Source organism: Phyllopteryx taeniolatus, chromosome 8 (assembly GCF_024500385.1).
Source record: "Phyllopteryx taeniolatus isolate TA_2022b chromosome 8, UOR_Ptae_1.2, whole genome shotgun sequence".
NCBI lineage: Eukaryota > Metazoa > Chordata > Actinopteri > Syngnathiformes > Syngnathidae > Phyllopteryx > Phyllopteryx taeniolatus.
This window is the reverse complement of record NC_084509.1, coordinates 28,596,473-28,610,279: the sequence shown is the minus strand read 5'-3', so window position 1 is coordinate 28,610,279 and position 13,807 is coordinate 28,596,473. Positions and strand designations below refer to the sequence as shown.

The 13,807-nt window shown below is 49.5% G+C and overlaps 1 protein-coding gene across 1 annotated transcript in view; it reads left to right on the top strand.

Moving 5' to 3' along the window:
* The first annotated feature begins 2,741 nt into the window (after positions 1-2,741).
* The window catches only part of frem2b (FRAS1 related extracellular matrix 2b), a 77,107-nt gene continuing 66,041 nt past the window's right edge, over positions 2,742-13,807 (top strand). Inside the window, exons 1-2 of the mRNA XM_061782340.1 lie at positions 2,742-8,013; positions 9,626-9,715. Of these exons, the coding sequence (XP_061638324.1) occupies positions 2,991-8,013; positions 9,626-9,715 (5,113 nt within the window). The 5' untranslated portion in view covers positions 2,742-2,990. The remainder of the gene's footprint in view (positions 8,014-9,625; positions 9,716-13,807) is intronic.

The following is a 13,807-nucleotide window of genomic DNA, read 5'->3' as shown; positions in this document are numbered from 1 at the left end:
ATCTTTCCTCTTCTAACTTTTGAACCTTTTAAAGTGGATGTGGAAATGCAACCCCTTGCCACAGCATTGTCATCTTCGACAAACTTTATCTGCCACAATCTTCCAATTGGAATGAATTGGACCTTCTGTTGTTAGCCGTTAAGTAGACCTAACTGCTTTTTTTTTTTGTATTCTCTTCATGGTCAGGTCCTGTCCTCCAGCAGCCCATTTAGCCATCAAACCAAAATGGATTGAGCCAAATTTGCCTATTTGTCCTGGTAGCTGTTTTGTTTTTTTTTTGGGGGGGGGGGGGGATCATGGATGTGTTTCGTAGTTGTCCTCCGTGTGCACTGAAGGTATCTTATCTAGCTGTCAGCGCAGTCATCGCAGAGGCAAAAACAAACCAGCGGCAAAGGATTGTCGTGCCCCGCAGCAAAAGCCTTTCAGACGTGTTGTTGTTGTTGTTGTTGGATTTCGGTGAATGTGACGACAGTGCAAGAGCAACATTTCAGCCTTCCGCTTGTGCGTCTTCTCCCTCGAGCCAAGCAATAACGCCAGGAGAGCGCAGGCCGTCTCTTCAGCGCCTTTTGCCCGACCGACACTGACGCTACTCTGCGGATCGACAATTTACGCTAAATTTGATATAAATCCGATATGACGGAATATCATCAAACTTCCTAGGCCTCAAACCCAAAAGGTGAAGGTTTGGGATATGATCCAATTCCCTCTCCGCGGGGTTTGCTGTCAGAGAGCTTTATTCGACCGCCATTTTCTCTTACATGTGGAAGCTGTCAAAGCCTGACGGGCTTTCCCCTCGCAGTTATAATTGGACTCTGTCAACATTGTCCAGCGCCCATTTCTGCACTCGCCAAACTTTCTTGGGGTATTACAGCAAAACGTTGTGTCTTTTATTATTATATATACATTTACATGAGTTATAATGGCCCAAAAAAAATGTCACTTTATTTTCACAACATAAATATTTGTTATCGTAACATGAAAGCTTTTTTTGTTTTGTTTTTTTCTCGAAAGCAGTTGAAAATTTCTATTGCATTGGGTGGTAAATATGTTTCATTGGATGTTATGGTTATGAGCGTTCCCTGGAAAAATGTCTCTCCCTGCACTCAACATTTCCTCCTTCCAAGATTTCCAATTGATAGATGGCTTCATCAGGCCTGTCCCTGCAACGTATACTAATGTTTACACCCCAGCGTGACACGAAAAGCATCCAAATGGGGTCAGAGGTGGCTCTTGACGTTTGAGGTCAAACTTGTACGAGGTGCCAGAGGGGACAAAACACGACGACACGGGCGTTCATCAACGCTGTCAGTCGCACGGTGATGCAAAAGCTGCCACGGCCGCTTCGCCGTCTGCCCGCTTCGACTGCATAAGTGCCCTAAAAGAGTCATTTTTCTATTTTGAAACTCCTTTCATCCGGCGCAGTAAACACGGGCGAAACTTCAAAGCCGCTTTTTGAGAGCTGTACGGCGCACTTTGACGTGGGTGTCCTCCCTCTCTCTTGATCGTCACCGCGGCAGGCGGATCATGACCGGCCGGGCTTGTCGCGTGTCAGGAGAAGGTTCGGCTGAAGAATGGCGAAGGAAGCGGCTGACATCTTTAAGGCCTTGTGTGATGAGAGGAAAAAGTCAAATCTAAGCAAGATTAAATATGTCCAATCGAGGCAAAATGCTTGGCCTTTGTTCGCCTGGCTATATTTCTCTTTGCAGGCGGGTTTTGGGCAAGAGGATTTCATCATTTTCCCTTACAAATCTTACTAAAGTATAGAGATTTAATTGCGGGTTATGATATCGCTTCAAATGAGAAATAAGTCATTTTGAATATTCCAAAAATAGAAGTAGGAAGTAGAAATACCAGGGGCGTGCACAGAGATTTTGGAGGGCAGGTACCAAAAGGGCTGGTGCTTGAGCACCACTTTGGGTCAATCTGTGCGCAGACCTGATAAATGCACATTTTCAAGATTTGTGTCAGCTATGACTTGTACTTATTTTAAACAATCCAAATATAATTTCTCTGTTCTTTCAGCAGATCATTTTCCTTAAGTTAAATACTGTATTCCTCATTTGACTTTAACAGGTTCTTATACTAATTTAGGTTTAAAAAAACAAAAACAAAATGTCACTTTATGGAAATGCGTGTCCAATTTTACAGTACAACCAGAAGATCGTTTTGCTTCAATTCATTTTTATATTCCTCAATTCATTACTTTGTTCTTATTTAAAAAAAAAAAAAAAAGTGTACTTTAACAGTTGAACTCAATTGGACCTGCAACATAACAAGAGGGTTAGCAGTATTTTTTTGTTTTTGTTTATTGCAATTGCTTATTTGGGGTTAAAAAAAAAAATATAATAATAATAATAATAATAAGAAGAAGAACAACAAACCTGAACCGCGACCATAAAACTGTTGCTAAATGACTACTTTTCTGAAAGTCAGTTCATGTAAATAAATGCAGATCGTTTTTATCCGGTTTGTATTCGATTTTGCAGCTGTACATAATAGTGTGGCTGACGTGTGCAGATCCTTTCGTCAGCCCCTTTTTTCTTGTATGCAAATGTGATGCATCGGTAAAGTGCCGCCAAAAGAGGGAGACAAAGCATTGCGCTTGCAGACCTTTTCCTCGCCACTCACTCGTCTTTGCCGCGTCTTGAAGGCCAATGCGTGATTGTGGAGGGAATATATGTTTTTAAAAAAAAAAAAAAAAAAAAAAAAAACGAAAGAGATAATATGCTGGATGTCATGAAATAAGCGATGAGTTTGGATCCCATCTCCTCCGAGCAGTCAGATTCGTTCTCCGACGGCGGCCAATAGGCTGCGAGGGGGGCGCGGCCGCCCTCTGCCCCCCCCCCAAGAGCTGCGAGCGAGCATGAAGTTCGGCTCGCCAGTGCGCAGCCGCTGCGGGGGAATGGTGCACCTTGGCGGCTGTGCGACTCTTCAACTTAGTTGCGTGTGCGCGTAAAGTTCCAGGGCGTCTCTCCTGTGTGCAGCTCCAAATGGCTGCCATCTCTCCTGCCGCGGGCGCGCGCGCGCACGCGTCTGGCGCCGCTTTTCTCGCCCTGGCGCTCCTCCTCGCAACAACGAGTGACGCGGAGTTCCGGAACCAGCACGGACTGTCCTACGCGCTGAGGTCCGAGCTGTCCGAGGACACAGTGCTGGTGGCCAACAACGGCATCCGGGTGCCTTTGGGGAGGTCAGTCTTTGTCGATCCCATCAACGACCTGGTGATTCAAGTTCGACCCGGCGACAGGTGCAGCATCACCGTCCTCGACAATGACCCCCTGTCCCAGAGGCCCGGAGCCCTAACCCCGAAAAAGTTCCCTTGTGAATTTGGCCCTCACGATGTCAGGTATTCCCACTTTGGCTCCCGCAGTCCAGCCAGGGACCGGGTGAGACTGCAGCTGAGGTACGACACGCAGACGGACACCGTTGTGATCCCTTTCATGATGGAGGTGGAGGTGGTTTTCACGCAGCTGGAGGTGCTGACCAAAAACCTGCCGATCACCGTGGAGAAGCCGCTGGGCACCAGCAACCCCGTCGACAGGCGTGTTTTGGAATTTACGTTCGACAGGCAGGCGCAGCGGTGCAGGGTCACCCCTCTGTCCGGTGGCGGCGTGCTGCCCAAGTACGGAAGCCTGGTGGACGGGAGCAGCCCGGCGACGGGAATGACCGACTGCGACGACTTCGTCCGGATGGACCTCCGCTATCGGCACGCCTTTGCGTTGAAGTCGCCGAGCAGAGATCACATCCCCATGGTGGTGGAGCTGCACGACAAGGAGGGCAACCTACTCAAGCAGGAGTTCTTCCAAATCTTGGTGAGGATTAAAGAGGGCGAGGAGAACACGCCGCCCAAGCCCAGCTTCGTGGCCATGATGATGATGGAAGTGGACCAGTTCGTCATGACGGCCCTGACCGGCGACATGCTGGCTGCCGAGGACGCCGAATCGGACCCCGACGAGTTGATTTTCAACATCACGTCGCCGTTGTCCTACGAGGAGGGCTACATTGTGAGCACAGACGACAGGAATTTACCCCTGACCTCCTTTTACCAGGGCGACCTCAAAGACTTCAAGATCGCCTACAAGCCCCCTGCGGTGGACTCAGACAGTGAACGGATTTTCCAGCTGGAGTTTGAGGTGGTGGACACGGAAGGGGCCGTGTCGGACCCTTTCGCTTTCATGATCGTCGTTAAGCCCATGAACACTTTGGCGCCCGTGGTGACCAAAAACACCGGTCAGTTGCTGTACGAGGGGCAGTCCAGGCCGTTGTCCAGCTCTCAAAATCTCGAAATCAGTGACGAAGACAATCTGGACAAAGTCAGAATTGCGGTGATTGACGGCCTGAAGCACGGGGACTTAACCGTGCCGGGCTCCGGCAGAAAGTTTTTCACGCCGGCCGACCTCAACGCCGGCCAAGTCGTTTATCAGCACGACGGCAGCGACACGTACAGTGATAACATCGTTTTTCGAATGACGGACGGCTCGCATGAGGTGGAGTTTCTGTTCCCCATCACCGTCGTTCCCACCGACGACGAGCCGCCGATAGTCAACGCCAACACCGGTTTGGTTCTCTTCAAGAACCAAATGATGCCCATCTCTTCCCTCGTGCTCAGCGCGGCGGACATCGACTCGGAGGACTCCACCATCCGATTCACAATCCAGCCCCCCTTTTCCACCTTCGGGCAGGTGCTGCTGCGCCAGGCCGAGGCCCCGGAGGACCCGTCGACATGGAAGTTCAACACTGAGGAGGAAATGTACGAGAAGGCGGTGACTGAATGGCTGCAGCGGGACGTGACTGATGGCAAAGTCTTTTACAAGCACATTGGACCACACAGCGCCAGCACGATCACGGATCAGTTCAGGTTTCACGTTCAAGATGACAACGACCCTCCCAACCGGTCAGAGGAGAGCTCGTTCGTTATCAAAGTCCTCCCTGTGGATGACCTCCCACCTGAGCTGCACCCAGAGGCCACGCTACAAATGACCGTGCATGAGTATCAGCTCACGCACCTGCGGAAGAAGTTTCTACGCTACACGGATCTCGACTCGGAGGATCGCGACCTCAGATACGCCGTTGCCCGGCCGCCGACGGACACGGACGAAAACAGCCCCGTTGTACTGGGCGCTCTGGTTCTGACCGAAGACCCCAAAGTTGAAGTGTCAACTTTCACTCAGGCTCAAATCAACCATCACAAAATAGCATACAAACCGCCTGACCTGGAGCTGGGAATCACCACGCACATTGTGCAGTTCGGATACACGGTGGGGGATGTTTCGGGGAATAGCGTTGAAGGCGTTTTCACGATATTCCTTAAGCCCGTGGACAACAAGCCGCCGCAGATTACCAACTCTGGATTCACCGTGCTGGAGCGGGGCGCGCATACCATTAGCAGTACTGAGCTGTACACCTCAGACTCAGACACAGACAGCAAACTGATCTCTTTCACTGTTTCTCAGCCTCCCCTGCATGGCCACGTCCAATTCATGTTCACGGACATGACGAGAGGGGACGCCTTTAGCCCGGAAGACATTGACAACGGTCGAGTTTCTTATTTACACAACGGGGATGAATCAATAGCAGACTCAATACAAATAGATGTCAGCGATGGGGTCCACGTGGTCCCAATCAAAGTGAAGATCAACGTGAAGCCAATTGATGACGAGATCCCGGCTATCAGCCTCCCAGCAGGTACAATTGGCTCCTCTATTGATGTGCTGGAGAACGGGGCCACTGAAATTACCAGTAGCGTCATTCAGGGGAGAGACGAGGACACGGACGACCTCCGTTTGACCTTCATCTTGGAGGACCCGCCGTCGTTGGGTGAAATTCTGGTTCGAGGGCTCCCGTCATCCGTGTTCACCCAGGCCGATATCATCAACGGCCATGTGATCTACGCTCACACCAGCGGCGAATTGGGTTTCACCACCAAAGAGGATGTTTTCAATTTAACTCTGACGGACATGTCGGATGAATGGACGGTGGGAGGTAATAAGATCACCGGTGTCAGAGTGCACGTGACCATTCTACCACTGGACAGCCAGGCCCCACAGGTTTTTGTGGGCAAACTATTTTCCGTCCCCGAGGGCGAGAAAAACGCTATTGGGACTCATCATATCAGTGCCGACGATATCGACACCCTCGTCGAAGACCTCCTGTGCACCATCATTGTGCAGCCGACTTCGGGCTACGTGGAAAATATCTCCCCGGCCCCTGGCTCGGAAAAATCCAGGTCCGGCGTGGCTGTCAGCGCCTTCACCATCAAGGACATTCGGCAGCATCACATTTACTACGTTCAAAGCATCCACAGAGGAGCGGAGCCGGTGGAGGACAGGTTTACATTCAGATGCTCTGACGGCATCAATTTCTCAGAGAGGCACTTCTTCCCCATTTCCATCGTCCCGGCTAACGACGAAAAGCCCGAGATTTACATGAGGGAGTTTGTCGTCATGGAGGGCATGAACATAGTCATCGACACCCCCATTTTGAACGCCGCTGACGCCGACGTCCCCCCCGATCAGCTCACTTTCATCATCGCCAGACCCCCCGCGCACGGCTTTATTCTCAATCAGCTCACCACGGGCACGGTGCCCGTCTCCAACTTCACCTTGGAGCAGATCAGCGAGGCCTCCAGCGTTGTGTACGAGCACGACGACTCGGAGACCACGCAGGACAGCTTCGATGTGCTCCTCACCGACGGAAAGTTCCGCGTGCAGAAAACGGTGATCGTCATGATAATCCCCGTGGACGACGAGACGCCCAGGATGGCGATCAACGACGGCCTCGACGTCGATGTGGGCGACGTGAAAGTCATCAACGGTGACATTTTAAGAGCGACCGATCTGGACTCGGAGGACAGCACGCTGACCTACATCATTCGCTACGTGCCCAGTCAGGGGTATTTGCAGAAAACAATGTCAAACGGGATGCTGCACAACATAACCGTGGGGATGAATTTCACCCAGGAAGATTTGGACCAGGGTTTGATCATCTACGTGCACAACGGCCAAGAGGGAGTTCGCGACCTCATCAAATTCGACGTGACGGACGGCTTCAACCCTTTGATTGACAGATACTTTTACGTTACAGTGGGTGGCATTGACATGGTTTTCCCTTACGTAGTGAGTAAAGGTGTGTCCCTGAAAGAGGGTGGCAGGGTCACTCTGACGACAGACCTGCTCAGCACCAGTGATCACAACAGCCCGGATGAGCATTTAGTTTTTACAATCACTCGCGCTCCGGTGCGAGGCCACCTGGAGTGCACGGACACGCCTGGAATGCCTATCTCGTCCTTCACGCAGCTTCAGCTGGCTGGCAACAAAGTCTACTACATCCACACGGCCGAGGACGAAGTCAAAATGGACAGCTTTGAGTTTGAAGTGACCGACGGCTACAACCCCGTGTTCCGCACGTTCCGCATAGCCATTACGGACGTAGACAACAAAAAGCCGGTGGTCACGGTGCACGGCCTGGTGGTGACGGAGGGCGAGAACAAGCTCATCACGCCTTTCGAGCTAACGGCGGAGGACAGAGACACGGCGGACCGACTCCTGAAGTTCACGGTCACCCAGATCCCCATTCACGGCCGCCTGCTCTTCAACGCCACCCGGCCGGTCGCCTCCTTCACCAAGCAGGACCTGAACGAGAACATGATCAGTTACAAGCATGACGGCACCGAGAGCGCAGAGGATAGCTTCTCCTTCACCGTCACAGACGGCACCCACACCGACTTCTACCTCTTCCCCGACACTGTCTTCGAGACCCGAAAGCCCCAGGTCATGAAGATTAGCATCCTCCCTTTGGACAACGGAGTGCCACAGATCGGGGTGAACAAGGGTGCCCCGACGTTGCGGGTTCTAGACGGTGGCCGCCTGGGCTTCGTGATGACCAGCAAATCCCTCAGAGCAGAAGACCGAGACAGCACGCAGGGTTCTGTGTTCTTCAGGATTACCAACGCACCGAAGCATGGCTACCTGATCAACACAGGAAAAGGAAACGCCACCATCACCACTTTCACACAAGGTAAGAGGCGCTTTGTTTTGCATGTCTGTCACATTCTTCGTCCTTGCTATACGATGGAGTTCTGTTCCCATGAAGTTTAACGCGGTCGAACTGTCAATATTTGTATGAAAATAACTTCTTCGAGGCCATAAATATGAAACAAGCTGAATTAAAAATAGCAAGTACATAAGTAAGTGAGGGGACCCAGATGGTGGAAACAAAAAGTGAGCTTCCATAAAGAAACGAAAAATATTTTCACTCACGGAGGCAGCACTTCATACACAAGTCCATACTGTTTGTATATTTGTCAATTCATGTCGGGGATCTGTGCATGCGGCGCATGCAGCAGACACCCCGCCAAAAAACAAATACACTCCTTGCGGTGTCGGCAACTTCTCTGAGCAGTCAAGTGCGATGCCATATGTCACTCAATGCATCCCGGCTCACCTTTTGGTTTCCGACAGTGGCTTGAACATTTCCAAATTGATGAATGGGCAGTCATTGCAGAGACCCAGCAATTTGTCCATCCGTCCATCCATTTTCAACACCGCTTATCCCGATTAGGAGCCAATCCCAGCTGACTCGGGGCTGAAAGGCGGACCACACCCTGAACCGGTCGCCTGCCAGTCGCCCAGCAATTTGCGTGCAAGCGATTCAAAAGTGACTTTTCCATAATGTTCCCTTTTAAAAAAAATGGCCGAAAAAATGCTGAAGGATTTTTGTTGTTGTTGTTTTCGCTCGAGAGACTCGCCTATTAAGAGCGATGAAATATGCCGGCGCCTCAGGCAGCCCTGGATCTCACAGGAGAATTTGAAAGAGAGCCTAATAGATTACATTTAAGGGGAAAGTGCTGTAGGTGATTTGTACCATATTGGTGATGTATTTCGTGCGAGCAGACAGGCGGCTTCCAGGTGTCGCGATAAATAACTGGCAAATATGTCAAAGGGAGAGTGGAGGTCACGGCGCACTGCTGATTTTTGCAAACTGGAAGCACGCTTCATGCAAACTCAGCCATGTGCAGCCACTCGCTGGCTTTTATTCACCGAGTCACTGCGTTCCCCGAGAGGCCTCTTCAATATTTCACGAGTAAACAGACAGTAAATAAAGACGCTGTCTCCTGGGCTTTTTGAAAAACGCAGAGATGCGGTTCTCTGTATCGATCTCTTTGAAGGGAAAATGCTTGACCATCAAATATTGAAGACGGCAATGCGCCTAGACCTCATATCGGTACAGAGTCTGAGCTATGAAAGTGGACCGTCGAGCAAGAATGGAGGCCCAGAAATAGGGCGTCATCTATTTTTTATATGATTGAAGGGTCTTTGTGGAGTCAAATGCATGTACAGCATATTTCCTGTCACGCTTTGAAATGTATTTACGCACACTTCGATGGCCAACATGACCACCGGGGGCAGAACTACGGCGTTGCGACAAGGCGAGCGGCTTCTTCTTGAGCACTAGGAAAGAGACGAAAAGCTTTTTCAATTGTGGAGGCGGCATGTCGCGCACTACACTTCAATTGAGCTAGTGCAGTTTTCCCCCCAACCTTTTATTGAGCCCACGCATATCGGCGTTAAAGCACATTTCAATGGGCAAAACCGAAAAGATTGATATTCTTGCATCTCTGTTTTGTTAGCGGACATCAACGACATGAGCATCTGCTACATCCTGAGGAAGGGCGACGACGCCACGAACGACATCTTCCATTTCTCTATCGAAGACAGCGGTAAGTGACGGTTGACGCTTTGCGACGGGGTTCCGTTCCCACAGCGGAAAAGGAACCCGAATTTGCATGCGAGTCAAAATATTGACTGAATCATATTTTCATGAATGGGAAACATGCGGCGGGTCACACTGACCCAGGACCATTTTTTTGCGTGTACCAAATGTGCAAACACAACAGGAGGTGTGACCACATGTTTTTCCGCCAAACGACTGTAGTTTATTGCGCGCAGTTCGTAACCTTGAAACGTCAAATGCCGAGACCGACGTGAACTGAGGACCCTGTGCATTGTTTTGACCTTTCTGATTAGATGCCGTATTTATCCGAAGTAGTGGGAGTGCACGCCGTCGTTGTCGTGACTTTCGGCTTGTCCCGTTAAGGTAGCCACAGCAGGTCAGTCGTTTTTTTTTTGGGGGGGGGGGCACAGTCTTTACGCCCGATGACCTTACTAAGACAACGGTCACGCTTTCAAAATCCGTCTCGGGACCGGAAGTGGGTGGGTATTGGGGCTCGGAGCTCAGGAATTGAACCTAGCTGTCCGCATGAAAAGCAGCCGCGTGAACCGCGACACCGGTGCTGCGGAGCGCACGGCATTATCCGACATTATCCACCTCTCCTTAACCTCGGTGGAAAACAGGAAGGGGCCGCACCGTTTAAAATGAACGCGACTTATCCTAACCGACGTCGTCATGTGACAGCGACGCAAGTTTATAGCGTGGAGCGACTATTTCCGGTGGATGGACGATAAATATTGCTCCTTTCGTCCGTGCGTGCTTGTCATATTTATTTCAATCCGATTATCGGCAGCGGTGAGAATGACTTAAAAGGCTAAACTTATATTGATGTGCAGCCTTAATTAAATGTGAAGTTATTTGATTTTATTATGGCCTAAATTATGGGCCACTAAAACCATGATTACGATGTTGTCTAATATTAACAATGTAAGATATGGTTTTGTAGCATCATTTCCATGCGATTTGTGTTTTCTTTTGCTTCTGCACGTTCGAGCATCTGCGTGACGAGCCGATAAACTTTGAAGTATCGCTGGCGTAAAGGATCATGGGTAGCTTCCTTTTGTGACGATTCGTCAGGAGGTGGGTGAAAGGTCGCATTGAGGCACCTTCACGAAGCCTTTTTCAAATTGCAACAACCTTTTCCTCCAAGTCCTTCCGGGTCATCTCACTCCGGTAGAAAAAGGGAAGGCAAGTGTTCAACCCGACGTAAATTTGTCCATAAGTGGGAACGCGCCGTCGTCTATCACTGACTAAAGTCATCATTACAAAAAAAACCAAAAACAAAATGTGAATGAAAAACATTCCTAGAGCATGAATATAAATCAGTCCAAACAGCAAGTACGTCGGCAAGTGAGCATTCCTTTTGTTCTACGTGACACCGCATAGCGTTCGTGACCGAGGACCGCTTGCACGCTCTTCGTCCGCATCAACGTTGAAATGCATCACGAAGCTGATCTTAATTTCTAAAAAGCCGTTTTCAGCCGCACTGTACAATATTGATGAATAAAGTGTAAACATTGTTCTGCGCGGGCGGGAGATTTACTTCAGCTCGGTACGGCCGCGCGGGGAAATAAGGACGTCGTGAATCCGGGAACATACATTTTGAAGAACTTGGCTCCGGCGTCCGCCGTCCGCACTCGATGTTCACGCTGCGGCTCTGCGATTAGCAAAAAAAAGAAGGCGACGCGAGCACGTCGGTGTTGGTGATTAGCGGAAGCGACGTGCCCGACTGCGCGTCCTTCGGGCCGCACAATGGATGCGCTCTAACGGGGCCCCCTCGTTCCCACGTGCACCCCGGCGGTGCCCCCTGCGTGCCCGTTCCCGTCGCCAATGACTGCCAGGTTGACAAACTCGCCAATAGTCGCTCGTGGTGCCCAATAGAAAGACTTTGGAGTTCGTTCAGATCCCCTGATTGATTTCGTCTTCTGTCACTTCTTCTTCACTTTTTTTAATTCAAAAGATTATTATTCTTTTTTTTTTTTTCCCATTTTGACACAATTTTACCGAAAGGAGAAAATCAAAACTGTCATACAAGTCGAAAAAGATAGTTAGTTATATTGCCCGAGTAAAATGGACTTTTTACCTGGGCAGGTCCTCTGGTTTCTTCAATGTTAGGTTCATTGAAAACTCTAAATTGCACTTAGATGTGAATGAATTGACTTTTGAATTGTTTGGAAACACCTAATTTGCTTTCGGCAGTGTCTGCCTACAGATCAAGTATGCAATGAAACCTTTCCTTTCTCATGTGCCTATTTCCGGAATTGTGATTGTGTGTTTTCCCACAATCACAATTCCGGTGACGATGAGTTTGAAACACAATCACGTCAATGCAATGAGTCTCGCCATTTGTGTTCGCTTCTGACAAGCGCCGCAAACCGAATTGCTCGGCGAAGTTGTCCACGCGGTCAGGGGCGTGGGGTAAGAAGTACTGTGTATGAAGTGCTGCCGCCACCGTTGAAAATGCTTTTATCGTCACACGTTCTTGTATTCCTAAGGCTTTTGTAGGGCGTGTGAAAAAGCATATTTCTCGGGGTGTGGGGCACCGAAAAGATTGAAAAGCCAATTTTTTTAAGGGGCAGATGCTTTATGGAGGTAAGTTCGGCGGTGTGGCCTGTCCACTCGCACTTAAACGCTGACTCCACTGCAGCTTATGAGGCCGTGAAGGAACCTTTTTATTTTTTTCCGTAATAAGATTTACTCGTGCTATGTGGCCGCCCTGCATCCCAAGACGGAGCCTCTAGTAGGCTGTCAATTTTCATCTGAGGAAAACACCTCCCCACCCCCTCCAACCCGTCTCGCTCGGGTGTCTTCGTGCAGGCGTTCGACTATATATCAGATTGAAATGAGTTTTTATGTCAGCGTGACGGCTGTAATGAAGCGTGGCGCTTAGCAGCGTGTCGGGAATGCTTGCTGTCAACCGGTAATTGCTGTGTATATGCCATTGGAGTTGAATTAATAAATGTTTTTGTATGACAGGATCTGCGGTTACCTTGCATTTCTAATGACATCCTGTGCTCGAGCTGCAATTCTAGAAATAAGAGTATCGCTCAGCTTGGACGCCACGATCCGCCCACATTAGATGTTGCAGGCAAAATATTTAGTGTCAAAGATCTGATTCGGATACCCGCTTCTGATTGGACGAATTCCCGAGTAAAGAGTTAGGAGTTGAACCGATGAGTCGACTTGACTTTAAAGCTTTGAAGTCAACCCCTCGCTAATTACGTGTTTTTGGCATCGTGTCTTACAACTGGCCCATTTGCAGAGGACGAGACTCCTAAAATATGTTTGCACCGAGCGACACACGCAAGCAGACTTTTTGTTATAAAATGCATAATATCGGTAAGAAAAGACTTTCAAAGAACAGGCCAGTGATCTTCAATTAAAAATCCCACCCCGCCCCCCCCCCAAAAAAATAATTCCTGATATGTTTCTTAGCAAATGAATCGAAGAAAATCAAAGTAAACAGTGGCAATTTAATGCTAGCCCAATGGAACGTTTCTGGCCTGGTTTTGGATTCTTTTGAATTTCTCTCTCTCTCTCTCTCTCTCTCTCTCTCTATCTATATATATATATCTATGTAATATTTTTGGGTGCTTTGCTTCCATGTCCCCTTTCCGCACAGCTGCTCATGTTGGCCGCCGCTGTTTGTCGCTCCTGTCAAATATTTGAACGAGTCACCACAGACAGGAATTGCACGCGCGTTAATGACGACCACTGGGCAGGTTTATTTTTGGGTTTTCGTTTTTTTCATCCCACCTGATCTTCTCATTAAATCCTCCGGTTTGGCAACTCTTGCCGGGTGCGCGAGTGTGTTGGCGGGATGATGGGGAGGCTGGGGGGGCCAGACGGGGTGTACTGTTTTTGTAAAAACATCACAGCTGGATGTAGAAGTGATGAAAGGCTGCTTAATGGCTATAAACGTATCCTGCTTAGGGAAAGGACTTGTGGTTTCTCGCTGCGTGCGTCTGTGTAACCCGTCAGGAGGTTACTTAGCCCACCCCCGTTGTGGGGCATTCAGGTGAGCTTACCTGAACTCACACGCAAGACCGGACTGACCCACTAAAGTGTTTTCATCTGCTCT